The sequence below is a fragment of the Globicephala melas genome, chromosome 2 (genome assembly GCF_963455315.2).
Source record: "Globicephala melas chromosome 2, mGloMel1.2, whole genome shotgun sequence".
Classification (NCBI taxonomy): Eukaryota; Metazoa; Chordata; class Mammalia; order Artiodactyla; family Delphinidae; genus Globicephala; species Globicephala melas.
This window is the reverse complement of record NC_083315.2, coordinates 110,199,923-110,221,550: the sequence shown is the minus strand read 5'-3', so window position 1 is coordinate 110,221,550 and position 21,628 is coordinate 110,199,923. Positions and strand designations below refer to the sequence as shown.

At 35.4% G+C, this 21,628-nt stretch overlaps 1 protein-coding gene across 3 annotated transcripts in view; it reads right to left on the bottom strand.

Moving 5' to 3' along the window:
• Positions 1–795: 795 nt before the first annotated feature.
• The window catches only part of SCFD1 (sec1 family domain containing 1), a 133,322-nt gene continuing 112,489 nt past the window's right edge, over positions 796–21,628 (bottom strand). For all 3 annotated transcript variants that reach the window (XM_030854715.2, XM_060294699.2, XM_060294700.2), the window contains 6 exons: positions 20,873–20,926; positions 17,255–17,307; positions 15,010–15,043; positions 14,443–14,508; positions 6,652–6,720; positions 796–1,023 (listed from right to left, as the gene is read on the bottom strand). In XM_030854715.2, the coding sequence (XP_030710575.1) occupies positions 1,000–1,023; positions 6,652–6,720; positions 14,443–14,508; positions 15,010–15,043; positions 17,255–17,307; positions 20,873–20,926 (300 nt within the window). In that variant the 3' untranslated portion in view covers positions 796–999. The remainder of the gene's footprint in view (positions 1,024–6,651; positions 6,721–14,442; positions 14,509–15,009; positions 15,044–17,254; positions 17,308–20,872; positions 20,927–21,628) is intronic.

Sequence of the window (21,628 nt, the reverse complement as noted above, 5' to 3'; positions counted from 1 at the left end):
AGCAGTCCAAACATGCTTTAAATTTCATCCCAGGAATAAGTCACATTAGCCAACCACTACCCACCTAGAATTATTTTTCTTGACCTGTGCTTTGGTAGGATAGCATTGACTCATGGTAGGTGGGGGTGTGGAAAGAAGCGGTTCTGTTAATTAATTTGTTGTTTTATCTATTATCAGGATGTTGTCTGTAACACTACAGATTTCTCTTGATGAGGCTCATTAGGAGGAAAAGCTCCCTGGCCTTTATAATAGGAACAGTTCTTTTCTCTGGAGCGATTGGTTTGGTTTTATATGACTGCCTTGAGATATATGACTGATCAACATTCCTTTTTAGTGCTGTGTGCCAGGCAGATAGGAAGGTTAGAATCAAATTTAACACTTACTTTTACATATTATTTAGAACTTTACAGGATAAATGTTTTGTATTTGTCTGTTCCAGATGTTGTTAATATTTGACTTTTGACATTATATAAAGGAGGGATTTTATGTGATAAAATGTACGTAGCTGTGCCAGACAGAGAAGAGACATTAAAGCGGCTATAAAATCTAGAGGCAACATGGGAAACAAACCATGGGAAGGTAGTTTTACAATTAAAATGCATACAATTTAGGAGATGTAGGAGATTCATGAACCAATGAAATAACACTTGTATATTACATTCTTAAACTTTTACTAGCTTCAATCATAATATATTGGTTATTATATTAATATTTTAACATTATATTCAGACAGAGCTTTCCTTCCTTCCAAAGCACTTTCTTTCTCATTTGTCAAACATAACAGGAGAGATAATGTACAATGTTAAAATTTATTTCTGAAATGCTTTATTGTTTTAATCAGTACACATTATATTAAGTATAGAATTTCCTTAAAAATTAACAAATAACTCTAAGTTTCACTGTTAGGACATTGATATGAAGAATGGAAACATCTGGCTCTTTTCACTTTTTACATTTATCCAAGTTCTAAATAGATTCTCATGTTAAGGTTCTTCTGTGTTATTTTTGTCCAAGTTGTGACAGCTAAAACAAAACATAAAATCATAAATATTACTGTTTTTAATCACAAAAGAAACTTGGGCTTGAATTATATTTGTAAACACCTTAAATGCACACTTTTATCATGGTAAAATCCAGGCTTTCTATTTCATGCACTGCATTTCTAGAATAATACATTTTCATTCAATATTCACCACTAACTCAAATGTTTAAGATTCGTAGATATTTAAAAACTGTCATGGCAAAAAGATGTGTAAACATTATATAGGAGTAAATTCAAGTAATAGAAAACAAAAATCTGAGAATAAAAAATTAATATTAATTCACTATGAAAATGTAAAGAAAAACAACATCATGTGTGACTTTACTGCTGACAGTTCATTTTTCTATATTATTTCTAAAAGAACTTAGAAATATATTTAATATATTTCTAAAGATCATTAAAAGGAAGGGAAAAGGCTTTCAATTCTGGAAGGCTGGGTAAACTATTGCACCAAGTCTATGACAGAGAGATAGAAATTATAAACTTTAAACAAATACAAAAACCAACTACCTGTAGGCAATGGGGAGCAACTGAAAGCAGGTGGCTTCTGGAACAGAATCAACACTTGGAAGGAGGGAATAGCCCGGACTGAGTTCTCTGGTTCTGTGGCTCTTAGCCTGAAGGCAGGCCACACTTGGTGCTATACTGGCAGCTAAAACTGACAGAAAACCTGCAGTCTTTCTGGACTGAAAAACCAGAGGAAAGAGTTTGGGGGCAACAGACTGTACAGACTAACAAACAGGTGAGATTTGAACTGCTGCCCAAGAGACAGAGTTTGAACTTTGGGTCTGACCAACACTCTTCAGAGAAATAGAATTCAGTTTCCAAAATACAACATTCAAAATGTAAAGGATACAATCTAAAATTAGTAAATATATGAAGAAACAGGAAAATGGAGCCATTCTCTAGGGGGAAAGACAATGGAAACCAACAGTGAGATGATCCATGTGTAGTAATTAATAGACCAGGGTTTTTTTTGGCCATGCCGCATGGCATATGGGATCCTACTTCCCTGACCAGGGAATTGAACCTGTGCCCCTTGCATTGGAAGTGCAGTGTCTTAACCACTGGACCCCAAGGGTGGGCCCATAGTAGGCCACGTTTTAAAAGCAGCTAGGATAATATCTTCAATGAAATAATGAAAAATAGGCTCACAATGAATGAAAAAGGAAATCTCAACATAAAAATATAAACTACATTTTAAAAAAATCCAAGTGAAAATTAAAGAACTGGTAAATACATCAAACAGCAGAATGGAGATAGCAGAAGAAAGACTTATTGAATCTGAAGACAGAGCAACTTACAGACGTTAAAGAACAGAATCCTCAGGGATTTGTGGGACACTATAAACAGTTAAACATAAATGTAAATGGAGTCCCAAAAGGAGAGACAAAAGTGGGCATAAAAATTCTTGAAGAACTAACAGCTGAAAATTCCCTAAATTTGGTGAAGGTATAAATTTATAGACTCAGGAAGCTCAGTGATCCCCAAGCAAGGTACACAGAGGTCATGCATAGATACATTATAATTAAATTGCTGAAAACCAAAGATAATGATAAAATCTTGAAAGCACCAGAGAGAGATTACGCATTACATATAAATTTACACTGATCTGACCCTGAGAAAACTCTTCAAAAAGAGTCATGTACCAAAATGTTCACTGCAGCTCTATTTACAATAGCCAGGACATGGAAGCAACCTAAGTGTCCATCAACAGATGAATGGATAAAGAAGATGTGGCACATATATACAATGGAATATTACTCAGCCATAAAAAGAAACAAAATTGAGTTATTTGTAGTGAGGTGGATGGACCTAGAGACTGTCATACAGAGTGAAGTAAGTCAGAAAGAGAAAAACAAATACTGTATGCTAACACGTATATATGGAATCTAAAAAAAAAGGTCATGAAGAACTAGGGGCAAGATTGGAATAAAGACACGGACCTACTAGAGAATGGACTTGAGGATATGGGGAGGGGGAAGGGTAAGCTGTGACAAAGTGAGAGAGTGGCATGGACATATATACACTACCAAACGTAAAATAGATAGCTAGTGGGAAGCAGCCTCATAGCACAGGGAGATCAGCTAGGTGCTTTGTGACCACCTAGAGGGGTGGGAGGGAGGGACACGCAAGAGGGAAGAGATACTGGGATATAGGTATATTATAACTGATTCACTTTGTTATAAAGCAATTATACTCCAATAAAGATGTTAAAAAAAATTTACACTGATCTGAATGGCTGCTGACTTCCTATAAGAAACAATGAAAGACAGAAGACAGCGGACTGACATCTTTAAAGTGCTGAAAAACTGTCTACCAGAACTTTGTATCCAGAAAAAGTATTTATATATATGTATATATGTACAGATGTGTGTGTGTGTGTGTATATATATATATATAATTATTTAAGAATAAAGGTGAAATAAAGACATTTTCATCGAATAAAAAATTAAAGAGAACTCACTGCTAGCATACCAGAGCTACAGTGAATGCTAAAAGTTTTTCAGTCAACAGATGGAAATTAAAATCTATAAGTAGGGGGACTTCCCTGGTGGCACAGTGGTTAAGAATCTGCCTGCCAATATAGGGGACACAGGTTCAAGCCCTGGTCCAGGAACATCCTACATGCTGCGGAGCAACTAAGCCCGTGCACCACAACTACTGAGCCTGTGCACTACATCCTGCGTGCCAGAACTACTGAAGCCCACGCACCTAGAACCCGTGTTCTGCAACAAGAGAAGCCACTGCAATGAGAATTTCCGTGCATCGCAACAATGAGTAGACCCCACTCGCAGCAACGAGAGAAAGCCCACATGCAGCAATGCAGACCCAATGCAGCCAAAAAAAAAAAAAAAAGAGAAGCTATAAGTAGGGATGAAGAGCACTGGAATTTATATCTATATAAATGCAAAGATTTATGTCTTTGTTATAAACATGACTGAAGCACAAATGGTAACACTGTCCACTGTCTTGTGAGGTTAATGATGTATGTAGATGTAAAATATGACAATCACAGCATAAATGTTGAGGGTATGTATGGTTGCAAGGTTTCTACATTTAACGCAAGTGGCATAACAGAGCAACCCTAAATTTGTAATGCAGAGATATAGCTAAAAAAAAAATCTGTGGATGAATTAAAGTGGAATTCTAAAAAGTGTTCAAATGATACAAAGAAAGGTAGGAAAGAGGAAACAGTAAAGTGCTAGACCTAAATCTAATCATATTAATAATTACATTAGATGTTAATAGACCAGTAGACTCCAATTAAAAGAGACTGTATAATGGTTTAAAAAAAAACAACACAAGATCCACTTATATTCTACCTACAAGATATATGCTTTAAATATAAATGCATAGACAAGTTGAAAGTAAACAGACGGAAAAGTTATAAGATGCAAACTAAGTGTAAGAATGCCAGGGTGGTTATATTAATGTCAGATAAAGCAGACCTCAAGACAAAGAGCATTACCAGATATGTAGAGGAATACTGCATATAAAAGAATCCATTCATCAGGAATATACAATAATAAGTCTGTATGTACCTAATAACAGAACTTAAAAACACAAAAAGCAGAAATTGACAGAACTAAAGGAAGAGACAATTCCACAATCACAGTCAGAGATTTTAATACCAATCTTTCAATACCTGATAGAACTACACCAAAAAAAATAAAAATAAAAATAAAGACATAGAGGATCTAAGTAATGCTATCAACTACCTTGACCAAATTAATGTTTATAGAACCCTTCCTTCAACTTCTGCATAATGCATGTTCTTTTTTAGGTGCATATGGAGTGCTTAACAAGATAGACCATATGTTGGGCCAGAAAAGGAATTTAAATAAATTCTGCAATAATGAACTTATGTATAGAATGTTCTATGACAAAAAGGGAATTAAATTAGATATCAGTAAGAGTAAGATATCTAGAAACCCACAAATACTTGAAACAACAATAGATCTCTATACATGGGCTAAAGAATAAACTACCAGGTAAATTAAAAATATTTCCAACAATGGTAATAAAAACATAACATCAACATTTGTAGAATGTGGCTAAAGCAGTGTCTGGCAAGAGTTTAAATTTTATGATTTTCAATGTTTATTTTAGAAAAGAAAAGTTAATGACTTAATGATTATCCAATATCAGAAGCTAGTAAAAGAAGAACAATGTAAACCCAAAGTAATCAACACAAAGGAAATAATAAAAAGTAGAAAGCAAGGAACAGAAAACAAATAGAGTATAAAATAGATAAGTAATAAGAACCTCCAGTGTAAAAAAAATAAAATTCAAAAAAAATAAAATAAAATTCAAGGGTTAAAAAGAAGAAAACAAATAGAGAAAATTAGCATTAACATCATCTGCTTCATTAAAAGAATTAATACTGAGAATCTTCTAGTTAATCTAACGAAGAAAAATTCCATTTACATGATGTTCTAAAATAGACAAGACTAATCTATGGTGGAAAAACATCAAAACAGTGTTTTGGGAGCAGGCTTTGACTAGGAGCAAGGATTGACTGGCAAAGGCCATAAAGGAACTCTGTGGTGTAATGGTTCTGTATCTTGATAGGGGTTTGGGTTATACTCAGGTGAACGAAACATCTGACAAAGTTAGGAATGTACACTTAAGATACGTGTATTTCACTATTGTAAATTTTATCTCCAAAGGTAAAACAACAACAACAACAAACTAAACAAATAATGAAATCTAGTTAATGATATTGGCAATGAAGTATTAAGGGGGAAGTGTACTGATAGCTACAATTTACTTTGAAATTAATACAGGTGGAGCAAGGAATAGAATGAAGAATGGAAAGATGGACAGGTATCTTATAAAGCAAGTACAATAAAATGTTAATGGGGAGTATGCACGTGTTCAGTGCAAATTCTCTTCCGTTTTTCTGTATGTCTGAAATTCTCACAATACCACTGGGCCACCTCATTAAGGTTAAAAATACAAGAACCATATAATGTGGGTAAGAAACTTGTGCTAGAAAAAGATGCTAGGAAGAGCTGCTAAAAACGAGCACAGGCTACAGTTATGATTTTTATGGCAGCCAAGGTAAGGGTGAATGGATATTATTGGTCAGCCTATTGAGCCTCTCAGGTAGTTTAAGCTTTAAAAAGTTGAAGTTAATGTAATTACTGAGAACAGTCATGGAAACAATAGTAAAAGAATGTAAAGACTCTGTACACCTCAGCTACTGCTGTCATTAACTTTCAAGGTGAATGTAATTCTGCTGTATCAACTGAGCACATACAACCCGTTAATAAGGTTACTTAATTTCTCAGCTCGGCAAAGTCAGAAATGTGGACAGTATGTCAAGGAAATGCTGAAATGAATTTAGCCTAAGTGAGTAACACTACTCCAATTAAAAATTTTCTGAATTAAATTTACCTTTTCATAGATTTGGGATAATGGAAATAATGTTACTTATAAGAGTTTCCTTTATAGTTGTCCATGGTACAACCTTACATTCTTTTAGCTCTATGGCTTTTAGTTTCAGCTGGTTCAGATGAACATGATTATCTTGCTCTCTTCTGAAAAATATCAACAGCAACTTAGGGTATGTTAACAGAAACAAACTAAAAAGTACACTTTACCTGTTTTATGAACTGTGTAGCATTAAAAAGTTCACTGCAGCCATATAAGATGTGCTTGCCTTGTTTCCCCTGTAAAAAAATCAGATACAGAACTCAGATACAAGTAACAAGTAATATTTTCAATATTCCCAAGAAGAGGGGTTAAACCTAATAAGACTTTTGGTTATTCTTAAAAGTTTTAATTTTTTGGGGGGGAGTATTGGATTTTAGTGTACACATGTCTATCCTAAAATTACATGGAATAAAGGAGTGAGATGGGCATAGTTTTTTTTTTTTCTTCAAAATATAGGTGGTAGGTACCCTTCTAGTGCCATTTACACTGAAAATAGAAGGAATGTGATTACTGACACATTTCATGGGAGCCACAATTATTTATAAAATCTTAGGCCAACATTCTTCCAATGTAAGATCTGTAACTACTTGAAGAAAACATTCTTCAAGTTTTGTTAACGCTGAAAGTAGGATATGGTGTGAGTAGCATGGACTGTCATTTCAGACTCATTTGTGATAATACAGTATTTATGTCTTAATAAACCCTATTCCATTCTGTAACTCTATGAATTTCATTCTGAATTTTGACAGAATGTTGGAACCCAATTACAAGCAGTCAAACTTTTTGACTGGAGAATTTTGGTAAGTTCTTAATGCTGAAATTCTTACATGTATTGTGAACTTGAATGTAAATTCGTAAGTTTTTTTTGTAAAGTAAAAAGTTTATTCCATAACAAAGCAAATATGATTAATTAATCAGGAACAAAAAGAATGACAGCTTTGTAATACAAGATAAGGACATTTCTCTGTGATGTATTAGCCGAATAACATCGCTGGCTGAATAAATGTTCTAGCTGACCTTCTCTGAGAACAAGTAAAACGAGAGTCACACCTCACTCTCCTTTTCTTCAAAATGAGATGGTATGTGCAGCCATAAAATAGGGTCATATAATTGGGATTCTTGAGGCTATACTCACAAAAGTGTAGAGGTCACAGTACATAGGGAAACATTAGAGGGGTCCAAAACTTCTAGGCACAGCTCCCAGGACCCCATCTCAGTAATATGACACATTTCATTTTCAGCTGTGAACCACCAAGATAACAGTGGAGATACCCTGGTCTCAGTGGAGCCCCAGTCTTGTCCAAGGAAGGGTTTTTTATACCTCTCTGATCACATAGCCAGAATCAGGCTGCGTGAATAGGCTTAACAGCAGAAACAAGAAAACATGACAGAAACCAGGTGCAAATCAATCTTTACATTTTCCATTAAAGAATGTTGACAAGCTAGTGCAAGTTGCCCCCTAGTCTAGCTTGGACCCTAGCACAGGCCTATTTTAAACACTAGTTAATACATTTCATTCAGGGTTGGCCTAACATTAGCACAGGGTATATTAACTAGTTGAGATTAATCTTGTGCTTATATAAGTACATTCCCTCTCCACCCTTGACAAGCTTGCTTAATTCTAATTATTTGTCATCATTTTTCATCTTTTATAGCATTTATAGAATATAAAAACAAAGATAAACACAAAAATTATAATCTTTTGATCATCCAGTAAGGTAGGTATAGCCTTAATTTTTAACACCTCAGTTTAGTAATATTTCAGTGTAAGTTTATTCTTAATTATGCACAAATTTGATATTTCTTCCTTCCATTAAAAATTGAACTAATGTACTAATACCTTGATTCAATGTAACAATTAATTATTAACTAAATCTAGTTAATTCTCTAGCCAATCACCTTCCATCAAAAGAACAACTTGTGGTGGCTTTAAGTAAAATTCCCAATACATTTGGTCATTGATATCAGTATTATCAAATGTCTTGTTAAAAATCAATCCATTTAATTTTTATCAAATACATCAGTGTTATACCAAATAGCAGTTACATTGTAAGTTAGACTAACATCATTACTAAATAAATCACCTAGAATCATAGTATTTTCTTTGCCTTCCCAACAAAAATGGCACTTGCCCGTTGTTTTGTGAACTGGTATAAATCAAGTGCCATGTTAGATACATTCTCAATTACAAGTCTCTTGTAGGCATAAGCCGTAAGTTTTGTTTCATACTACAAGGTTGCACTAACATGGGTTTCCGATTTCATGAGGGAGGCTGTCATAGACCTACTAGCTCAGTTTCCCCTGAATGGGGCTGAATGATAGGAAGAAGATGAAGATGAAGATGACTCAGAACAAAGGAAACAGTAAGACCAAACAGGATTAAAAAACAAAGAATTCTCAGGATAATTAAACTACATGGCTTAGCAGCTACTAAACATTAATGGCTGTATGAAAAACCCATAGGTAACAGCAAACTTAATGGTGAAAGATTGGATGCTTTGTCCCTAAGATCAGGAAGAAGATAAAGAGGTCTGCTCCAGACTCTTAAATATTGTACTGGAGGGTCTAGCCAGGGTAGTTAGGCAAGGAAAACATTCCAGATAGGTTAAGGAAGAAGTTAAACTAATTCTATTCAGAGATAACATGATCTTGTATATAGAAAATCCTAAAAATCCAAAAAAAACCCCAAACCATCAGAACTAATAAATGAGTTCAATAGGGTTGCCGGACACAAGATCAATATATAACAATCAGATTTCTATATAGTTGCAAAAATGAAATGAAAACAATTCCATCCATAATAGCATAAAAAAATACATAGGAATAAACCTCAAAGAAATACAAAGCTTAAACTCTGAAAATAACAACAAACTGCAAAGGAACCAAAAAATGTTGAAAGAAAAAGATCTAAATAAACGGAAAAACATTCCACGTCGTGGATTAGAAGACTTAATAGTGTTAAGTTTTGGGGAGTATTTTCATCTTATCTACAGATTCAACGCAATCCCTATCAGAATCCAACTGCCATTAACAGCTGATCCTCAAATTCATACGGAATTGCAAGGAACCCAGAAAATCCAAAACAATCTTGAAAAAGGATAAAGTAGGAAGACTCATATATCCTGATTTCAAAACTCACTACAGTGTAGTACTGGCTCAAGGACAGACCTATGGATCAATGGGATAGAGTTGAGAGTCCAGAAATAAACCCACACATGTATGGTCTGGTCAACTGATTTTCAACAAGCCTGCCAAGACTGTTACCAAACCACAAGTCCATGAGCCTGACGCACAGTGAGGCCAAACAATACCAAAACGTCGAAGTTTGGAACAGAGAAAGGTTTATTGCAGGGCCATGCAAGGAGATGCGTGGCTCATGCCTTTAAAACCCCAAACTCCCTGAAAGCTCCAGCGACCCTTTTATAGGAGAAGTGAGGGAGGGCTTGGTTGTTGCAAACTTCTTGGTGTCAGATCCTTTGTTCTTGAGGTCAGGTCATGGTTAGGTAACCATGTTCCTGTAAATCTCCACCAAACAAATGTTATTCTCTGTTCTGACAAGAAAGGGCAAGGTCCCAAGGCACAACTTTCACCTTCCAAGGTCCAGGTCCTGGCTAAGAGGAGGCAGATCTCAGTTGGTGGCTCCCTCAGGGCCAGGTCCCCAGACCCTGCCCAGCTGTCATCACTGAGGGAGCCAGGCACCCAGGACTCAACTGGCCCTCAGGCTCCTCAGGCCGCCCATATGGCGGGGGCCAGGTCCCGCAGACTGTGTCCCATGCAGACTGCCACCGCCATCAGGTCATGGAGGTAGGGATGGGGGAGAGGTTCACCGCCGCCTCAAGGCCTGTGCCTGGCCAGTGGGCGGCCTTGGCAAGGGCTCTAGAGCCCTGCAGGACACAGCCCCCAGCCTGTTCCCTGGGGCCCTCCAGCTCATCCACTGGCCTGAGGCTAGGTGAGCTGGAGGGCCCCAGGGAGGAGGCCAGGATCCGCCTCTTACCTCGCTCCGCCTGACCACCACTCTGCCGACCAATGACTGAGCGGGACCTCCTAACCCCGGCTCTAGTTAGTGGTCTCTCAGTAACTGTTGCCTGGTAATGGGTTGCCCAGTAACAGCACCCAGCAAAGGCTTCGTGCTAAGGGCTGCATACTGCCTCCCTCTATTACAAGACCACTCAGCGGGGAAAAATAGTCTTTTCAATAAATGGTGCTAGGACAACCTGGATAGCCATATGTAAAAGAATGAACTGGACTTTTTTCTATATACAAAAATTAACTCAAACTGGATCAAAGATCTAAATGTAAGAGCAAAAACTATAAAACCTATAGAAGAAAACACAGGAGTAAATTTTCATGACCTTGGCTTTGGCAAAGAATTCTTACATATGACACCAAAAGCACACACAACAAAAGAAAAAAATGAAGGTTTGTACTTTAAAGGACACCAGGTAAAAGGTGAAAAGATCAAAGAATGGGAGAAAATATTTGCAATCATATATCAAGATAAGGGACTTATATCTAGATTATATAAAGAACTCTTACAAGTCAGTAGTAAAAAGGCAAAATAACCCAATTAAAAAATGGGCAAAGGATCTCAATAAACATTTCTCCAAAGAAGATATATAAATGGCCAATAAGCACATGAAAAGATGCTTGACATCATTTAAGTCATCATGGAAATGCAATCAAAACCACAATGAGACACCACTTCACACCTACTAGTACAGCCGAAATCAAAAAGTCGGATAAGTCCTGGCAGTGATGTGGAGAAATCAGAACCCTCATACACTGCTGGTGGGAATGTAAAATGGTGCATTTTACATTATTTTTGGAAACAATCTGGCAGTTCCTCACATGGTTAAACACAGTTATTATGACCCAGCAATTCCAAATACATGTTTACATAGAATTACACTGGCCTATTACCTATGGTTCCAGGTGGACAGCAATAGGTTTTACCCAGAATAGACACTCATTTTGGATTTGGACTTACACACCTGGTGACTAAAGCAAATACTTTTAACACCTTTAACATCACAGCAGAAACTGTTTCAATTTGGACTTCCTTTATATACATCGCTTGACAAAGAAACCCATTTTGCTGCAGGTGCAGTTCAACAGCATGCTAAGAAGCATACACAATAGACCGACATCATATACCTTACCAAACACAAAGTAGTGGACTGACTGAAAACTGAAACTGACATTTGAAACATCTGCTTTCTAAATTAAGCACATCTCTTTCTAATAAGAGACAGAAAGAGTGGCTTGCATGACAGAATGTGTGTTAAAACATAACAGGCATTTAATTAAAGGGGGAATCAACAGCGAAGAGGTTGTTGAGATACTGTAGGAGAAACAGGGGAGGGAGGAAGTGGGGTAGTAACACAGAAACCACTAAAAATTTCTCCTGCATTTCTAAAAATGTTTCTTTTTCTCTGCCTGATCCTGTAGTACAGGGACATGAATCACATTTATAAGGTCTGAAGAAAGGATTAACTGCAAACAAGACATCAAGACAATACCTCTAAATCTGTCTGAGGAATGATGGAATGGGATGTTTCTTCTTTTCATCTGTGTAAACTGGGATTAATAGTTTCTGCATCTGTACTAACCAGTGGATAACACAGTCCTATAAACTTGCACTTATCCAACCTGCCTCCTATGACTGGGAATGAAGAAAGGGGAAAGTACTGGCCAATCTCATACTGTTGCCAGCTCTATGGATCAGGCGTCTTGCTGAATCTGATCGTCTTCTAAACCAAGGGCCAAATTCTGGGTAAGAATTAATGACACATGGACGATGGAGAAGTCTTGATTCTTAGGAATGTAACCAATAAGTAAATAATACCAAAAAAAGAAAAAAAAAAGCTAATATTATCTTGGTACCTTGCAAGAGGCTGAGAGCAAGAGAATAATACTCTTACCTATATTTATAGATGCCCATAACACCTGCAGAAATAGCCTCCTTTATTTGAAGCTGAAGGTCCAAGATGGGTTCTTGGAGGTTTATGAAGGATTTAATCTGGGCTTATTCACGTGCTATGTTTTGATGATGCCAATAACATCTAGGGGATAAACACCTAGAATAATTCTAATGCTTCCTTTTGTTTTACGTATTCTCATTTTACAGGTTTTATATATTTCAGAGGACCCCTTTTGGGAGGCAAAATTAGGATATTGTTGCTGCTCAAAGGCATACAAAAGAATCTGTTCAACAAAAGAGCCAAAGACCATTGTGTAAATATGAACCTGAGTGATGATCTGTTAAGAAAGGTGCCTGGATACAGGGACATAAAATACCCGTTACATGTCTGATGAGTCATAGTATCATGTGCCCTACTGCCTATACACCATGTTTTAGTGGGTGGAGGGTAATAATCAAGGTAAAAAAAATATTTTGTAACCTGAAACCAAGTAAAGAATAACTTGGTGGGCTTACATATCTACCACTAATAACCCTGATGTTGTTCTGATGGAGGTGATTGATCAGAGAAAGAACTAGACTTAGTTAATAAACAATTAATTGTTACATTGATTCAACTTCACAAAATTAAAATTTCTGTGGTGGAGAGAGGTAAGAGTTGTGAGGCCTATACATGATTAAAAACAAGTTTGCACTGGAATATCTGGTAAACTGCAATGTTTCTTTAAAGTTATACCTGCATTTCAGGTATAACAAATGGTTAATATTTGTTAGTATTTTGGTTTTTATCCTTCCTGTTTTTCTGTCCTATAATGTAAAAGAAAAGAAAAAAGCAGAAAGAATGCTGACAAATGTAATTAAGAAAGCTTAACCAAGGATGGGATATAAGTACAGGATTAATTTCAGCTGGTCTGTTGTAACCCTGTGTTTATCCTTGGGAACACACCTGGAACCAATCATGTTGTTGACCCTTGGCCAAATCTGAATGAAATAGATTAATATAGTCCTGCCCAAGGTTCACAGACAGACCAAGGGACAACCTGCACTAGTTTGTCAGCACTGTTTAAAAATTGTACAGATTGATGGTTTACACCTGGTTTCTGTTATGTTCCCTTGGTTTTTGCCTTTGAGCCTAGTCATGCAGCCCGATTCTGGCTATATGAACAGAGAGGGGTATAAAAGACCTCTCCTAGTATAAGATGGATGCTCCCCTGAGACCAAGGTGTAGATCTTAGTGGTGGTTCACATTCTGAAGCATGTTATGTGCAACTGAGCTAGGATCCTTGGAGGTACCTGGTGGTTTTGAAGCTCTGTGACATCTGCCTATGTATTTTTTTCTACTGCTGTACCAAAACCTCTACCTTTATTGAAGTCTTATGTAATACAGGACATAAGGAATAATCATTATTCAATATTAAGTGAATTAAATGAAGATTACAAAATGTCATTGCAACAGTCACTAGTTCTGTTGCCTCTACATTTTAAATGGTGTTTTTGCTCTTCAAGTTACACCCTTCCCTTCATATTCTTTTGCTTAGTTGTCTGTCACTCCCTGCTGCTGTCAGTTTTGAATAGCACACCACTTCTAACGTGCTACCTCTAAAGCACCTGTTTGCTGAAAAAGCAGACATTCCAAGTTTGTTCGAAGTATGTTGCTGACTTAGGTCAATAAGATGAGAGAAAAGTGCTTATTATTCAGGTAAATGGGGTTCGGTAAATCATCTCACCAAGGAAGACATTTTTAGAACAGGGGCTTATTTGAGGTATCTAAACATTTAAAGTCAAAATAAGATAGCTGCAAAGTACATTACATCAATAAGGTACATTATTTTCCAAATCAAGTAAAATTTTAGGCCAGAAATGTGACAGGAAAACAATGAACATATGGGCATTTTTCCCTATCTGCTGGATTTTTAAACTACCTCTAGAAAAGGGGTTATGTAAGAATCAGGGGAGCCACCAGAGAATGTTAGTATGTTAAAGACATGGAACAACTGTGAAACCTCAAATGATAAAAGAATATAAAGGTCAAATGTACCTTTATGTAGTCAACAAGATTTTGATATTCAATGTAGTTGCCTCCTCCCACCACAAAAACAATTGCCTAAAAATGCAAACAGAATAAAAATAGGTAAGTTAAAAGAAATAGTTAAAACAGTATTTTAACTCTCAAACATGGGGTATAGTCTGGAGCCCATTCCACAACTTAGGATGTGATCCCTTGCTGGCTAGTATTTTTTTACCTAAGTGCCTGATGCTACTTCAATTATAAAGAAATTTATTTCTTAGAAAAGTCTATAAATTTATAAATTTCTAATTTCTATCGAGTAGTAAAATGAAGTGGAGATTTTTCAGAAACAATTCTGAGGAAAATAAACTTCATCCTTCAATTAAACAATACCAAATAAATCCAAAGGGCTTTTTCCAAAAGTTATCTTTGAATTTGTCATTTATAAAGAATCTTAGGTACATGGAATTGGATTTATCAAGACTGCCATACAGTAATCATCATAAAGCTATGTTTAGGACAAAGATATTCTTCAAGACTGCTTGGTTACCTTTCATCCTTCCATTTCAGGGACAGAGGATTTTTATATGAACTTACCTCTTGAAATGGATTTTTGTTCCTTGGAACTGAGCTGTAAGAACAACAACAAAAAACACACACGAAAATTTCACCCAAAGCTTCACTTAAGGATAAAATAGGCATGGGAAACACACAGACACACGCACGCACTATTAGCTATGTATTTACAATTCTTCTTCCTTCACCTTCTTTGAGCCAGGTAGTGAAGTGGGATTCAGAGGAACAGCTAGATGAAGTACATATCTCAGTGTCTAAAAGGGAATGGGACAACTTGTTGACTTCAAAATAAAATTCTAGGAGAAGACTGAGAGGGAAAAGGAAAGACTGAGCAACAGTTCCCACGAGGAGTGGAAATCGGGGTATAAGGTGAATTAATAAAATATATACTTTAGTGGTAAATTATGTAAAATTTTTACCATACTCAACAGATTACAGTTTGTGGGTATCTACATTTGTGAAAAAACTATGCAAACACATGTATGGGAAGGATAACAATTTAGGAAGCAAAGAGGGGATGGAAGAAGGGATGTGTATTTTGCTATAGCTTTTTAATATTTATATATTAATTACATATTTATATATTTGTAATATATTTCAAAAATACTTTCTTGGTGTCAAAGAGATCTTTTAATAAACACAATTTTCAAAGCTTTTGTGAGTCAAATATATATTTGTTTTGAGTGCTAAAATAGGCTTTACAAAGATAACTTAGGTTTTCCTCACAAGCCATTTTTGAAAATCTCAACCAAGGGGAGAGAGCTATTATAACCTCTCAATTATTCACAGGCTGATTCCACAGTTCCATCTTTTCCTCATTTCTGTGGCCTGTGTCAATATTCCACAGAAGAAGCCAGTAGCTGCCCTGACAGAAATGCCTCACAAACTTCCTTCTAGAGTGCTTTAAGTTCCTCTAAGAGTAGACATGAGATGAGGAGACGTGAGACTTAAATAGCACAGCATTACTAGTTATTAAAAACCAAGATCTAATTGTGATGAGACAGCTCAAGAGAAGGCTGAGTCTATTAAAAAATGAAACTGTGTTTCACTGTCTTATCAATGCTAATATTCCTCCTCATTATCATGCATAAACTATAGGGAAGATTAAAAGAATTTCTCAGAAGTTTCTAAAATGCAAAATATATCTACTGATGCAAACACAAGGAAGGAAAAATTGTAAGCTCGAGAACATCAAGAGTTGCAAATCCACCATTTTAAAGTGTACAATCTGGTTTTTAGAATATTTGCAGAGTTGTACAACCATCACCACTGTCTAATTTCAGAACATTTTAATCACCCGCCAAAGAAGCCCCATACCCATTAGTTGTCACTCCTCATTCTCTCCCTTCTATAATTTATTCTTTGTCAAATTCTTTCTTGCCAGCTGCAGTTGCTACCAGCAGCTTCTTTTGTAACTTTGGTAGTGTTTCTGATAAGTTCACAAAAAAGAATAATCTTTTAGGTTACCAAAACAATCTAATAATCAACTTTCTAGTGACTAGATTATCTGTTCTGACTACCTACAAAGATGTGAAAGCTTGGGATAGAGCAAAGACAAAGTTCTAAAGATCCCAAACATAGGGTATAGGCAATAAAGAAGCTTCACCCAAGTTTTGGTGCTAAAGACCATCCCTCCAGGAAGGTTTTTCCCTCCTAATTCTGCCTATTCTTTTTCTGTATCTTGTAGGCTATTCTTCATACCACCATGGATTAAATCTTAAAAAATAATATCCAAAATAAAGTTAACAAATACCTTACCATACCATGTTTGTCATAAAGTATATAAATTATTTGCAGAATGTTTCATTGCTATAAGGAAGTATTCACAGCAATGATTCCCAGGGGCTTAGATTTTATGGACCAGTTAAATAAAAAGCCAACAACTGGTATCCAACATAAAGCTCCCATCTTTTCATTTGGTCCAATAAGAATATTCATTTAAAAACACACAGATTATCCAAATTCTCTTCACCCACACATAGTTTGTAATACCCTCATCATTTCATTAAAAACAACAAACATCAAAATGTATTTTTTTTGCATGTTACACTTGGAAGGAAAAGCATCAAAGTGTTAGGTATAATTACCAGTGATTACTTCTGGGTAAAGAGATTATACATACTGTTTACTTACCAGTTTTCTATATAGTTTGAATTTTTAATAATAAGCAGTTACTGATGTATGACAAAAAATCAGTAAAGTTATTTCCGTTCTTGGTGGGGGTGGGGAAACCTACAACAAATTGTACAAGACAAGAGCTGCTTACCTGTCATTGCCCCGCAGCATTTTGGGATCAAAATATCTATAGTCATCAGTTTCCTATTAAAAAAAAAAGAGAACTCTACCATGACTATGGAATTTTTCTTTAGAAAGTTCAAGTTTGGCTTATTTTAAGAATACTTGATGAATCTACTAATGAATCTATTAATTTGGTAGAGTGGGTAACCACCATCAACATTTACCGAGCAATTACTATGTGTTAAACGTTGTTCTAAGTAAAATTACATAATCCCCTATCACCTATGAGGTAGTTATTATTATCCCTATTTTTCAGATGGGCAAGTTGGGGTACAGAGAAGTTATTTATTTTAACTTTCCTAAAGTCACATGACAAGTAAGTGTGGGAACTCCAGGATTTGAACCCAGGTAGTCTAGTTTCAATACCCCAGCTCTTAACCACTATGCATATTGCTTCTCAAAAATACACCTGTTTTGACATAGAAAACAAATTTATGGTTACCAAGGGGGGGAAGGGGCGGAGGGATAAATTAGGAGTTTAGAATTAACAAAAGAATACTACTATATATAAAATAGATAACCAACAAGGACCTACTGTATAGCACAGAGAACTATATTCAATATTCTGCAATAAGCTATAAGGGAAAAGAATCTGAAAAAGAATATATATATATAACTGAATCACTTTGCTGTATACCTGAAACTAACACAACACTGTAAAATCAACTATACTTCAAAAAAAAGTAACTAAGAAAAATAATATACCTGTTTTATAACCTAATGTACTTAAATATTCTTGCTTTTAGAATTTATTATATTATTATTATATGTCTATGATTTTACTGAATGTCCAGAATACCTAATACAGGTTCACAATCTCTCATAATTGAAACCTCTGCAGTTAGATGTATTTTGGAATTTTGAATTTAAAAAATTGCATATAGATAATATCATGCATAAACTATATATAATATTCATAGAGGGCAGCACCCCATCATCTAACACGTTAATATTTCTGGAGCTAAACAGATGAATATTAACATAAAGTAGGATAAATCAAAAGTACGAAGAACCTCAACTTGAGTTAAGGTTAGGTTTTGCCACCAAATGAGTTATATAAAATCTCTTAGTTTTCAGAACTCTTGGACTTCAGAAGTTGTGGATAAGGGGTTGCTGACCTCCATACTACATTGGAAACTAGCTTCTTGATATTAAAGGAGCTGGAAAGTACTGCTTTACTGTTTATAATGTAGTCACTTCCTAATCTCTGCCTCCTTTGCCCTCCATGGTACAATCAGCCAAAGGAACTCATTCTTTTCTGAAACGTTATCTGGTTCTTTTCTGGATGAATCTACCCAAACGTGATCAATGACAAACCATGCATTGTTGCCACTACCTAGTCCTGCATTCAATGGTGGACGATGCTAATCAATCACAGAACTCTCCCTGAACCCAAAGGCAGTGCCATAATCCTTCAACACTTTGCTCTAGGAAACTGCTACTAGCCAGATGTACAAGGGAAGATGAAATTTACCTCGTATCTTGCCTAATCCCTTTCTTTCATTATATCCAATCAAGACAAATCAAAGAACACTTAATAAACGTTAGTGATAAGAATTCATCTAGAATTAGGTTATAGCATCTTAAAGCCTTTGAGATAAGATATATTCAAGATGACTAGTCAGGTCTAACTTAGTACACTTTGTTAATCTCTTCAAAGCCTCCAAATCAATTTGTCAATATGGGAACAAGACAGGGATGAGAGAGGAAGCAGGCATCTGTCTCATCTAGCAGATGGATGAAAAAATGCTTTCAAAGCTGAAAAATTTTACTTTTTATAATTAATTAAAAAATATCTGTCTGTAGTAATGTGCCTTCAGTTATAAAGTCCAAGTCAATAGAACTGATAAATGAACTTACAGAACTTGGAGAAACATAAGACCTATAATTTAGCCATCTGTATGTCTATGACAGATATGTGGAAGGTGTGTATATGCTGGAATGAGTAGTAGGCAGGAATTCAGAAGTAGTGGGTATTTGGTTCCAATTCTGTTATTAAAAATAGTGTGCCTTGGGAAACGTCACAATATCTCTTGGTTTCCCCTCCTTCACAGTTAAGATTCTACAGTTTCATTAAACTCTAAAGTTCTATGATTCTACGAAGGGCATGGCTCTTGCCCTAATCAATATAGCACAGTGGTGAAAAATGTGGCCTGTTCAGCTCTGCCATTTATTAGCTGTGTGTCCTTGGGCAAGTTAATTGTGCCACAGTTTCTTCATCTATAAAATGAGAATAATTTAAAAAAATAGTATTTTTCTTAGAAGGTTCGAATGAGGATTAAATGAGCTATATGAAAAATGTTTTGACTGGTTCCTGGCTAAAGAAATGCACAATAAATGTTAGCTATTATCATTATTACTGTCCTTATCCATCATCTCGACTTCTAGATTAGGGACAGCAACAAAATATCCTGAACTTGCCTAACCCCTTGTGGATATGGTTTCTAAAGTTTTGCATTTGTTTATATTTTTAATCTTTATTATTGTTTGGGGTAATATCTTCCAGAAATTTACTGCCTATTATGAAGTAGTAGTCTATAAGACAATTAATCATAAATCATACTTCTCTCAGGCTTTTCAAGAAGCATTCCTTCTTCATATATTCTAGGATGTAGTAATAAATCTATTTTTACTACATTGTATACCACTTTCTCTATATTGATTCCCAGATAGAAGAATCCAATCCTTTTTAGCTTATCATTATAGACAATTCTCTCATTCCTTTCATAACTGTAATTGCCCCTTTTTGGGCTTTTTTATAACACTATATCTTTGTTTTCACATGGACAGATTTTAAAATTTGTTTTTGTTAATTTCCTTTAATGTTATAATAATGTTTTAACAATTACAAAATAATGACATATTTAACTGAAGATTCTGTTCTCACTCTCTCTCTCAGCCTGGTATCCTAAGTCTTGATGCCAAGTCTATAGTGATTCAGATCAACCCAGATGAGGGTTTTGATCATGCGGCTTTTCTCTATTCCAGATAACCACTCTATTTCTAGTTGCCACAGTAACAGGATGGGCTCTTTTATGAAACAGATTGTGATGATTTTTGCATTCCTTTCTTGAATTATAAACAGATAGCTTGAAAACCCATTCTTTAAGTAAATGCTCATATTTATTTACCCATTTAGCTCTTCATCAAACAATTTCTCTCTCAATTTACCTTTCAGCCCCAAAGAACTTGGTGCCATCTGAATACATGCACTTAAAATTTTTACTATGCACTCCTCTCCTAATTTAATTTCATAAAATTAAACTGATATGGTACTCTTTATAGTACACCAACTGATGCTCACTAGTTCTTTTTTATTTATAGAAACTTGCTCCTTAGGACATATATAGGATATAATCTACATTTACTTTGGATGAAAGCTGGCCAGAGTGATGTAGCAGCTGAGAAACCAATTCCCATTTATCTGTGATAATGGCTAAAAAAGGCTGTTTGAGAACATGGACTCTTTCCTTTCCAGCATGTAGTCTGCTGTGATTAAGCCCACAACAAACTCTGAGTTTATCACTTTTTGTATATAGTCTGGTATGTTCAAGAACTTACAAGTACAGTGTTATATGCTACTCACAGGGTTTGACTTCATCTCCATGAGATTGTCTAAAATACGAGTAACAGGTAGATTCTGTGGAAGAGATCAGTGAGTATTTTGTTAAATATTAGAAGAAATAACAAACCAAAATTCTTCTCTAGTAGCAAAACAACCTAATCATTCTATAGTTCAGTATGCTTACCTTTCAATTAAACACATTCGAAGATTAAGTATTCTGTGAATGGTGTCATAGTTGTAAATACCCTTGGCATTATTCAAGGTTCCATAGAAAAAACGTAATTTTTAAAAATGTGTAGGTGTATCCAGGTTTTAGTACAAATACATATTTGGGCTTTTTACTTTGTTGGATGTCTGCTTTTTAACACCCGTAATTGTAAGCTTTTAATTGAGTAAGAATCCCCACCCCCTTTTTTTCATTTCCTTTCTGCAGATTTATTTAAAAAATAGTACTTTAAGTTTGCAGAAATATATGAGATTAAATGACCTAACAGAGTTTTTTCATTTCTATTGTATATTCTTCTAGCCAATAAGATACTTGTGTTCTTTGAAAAAATGGGGAAATGGATGCACACACAACTTTATTGACCGCTTTAATTTTGCCTGGGATAAATTCCAAATTTTCAATGACATACTATATTATCTTCTTACAAAACACATTCCACTTTGAACATAAAATGTATAACACTGGTGTTGACAGAAGATTGCCCCTTGACATGCTTACATGCATGGGGATATGAAATACTATTGCTATGTTTCAATCTGACCATTTTAACC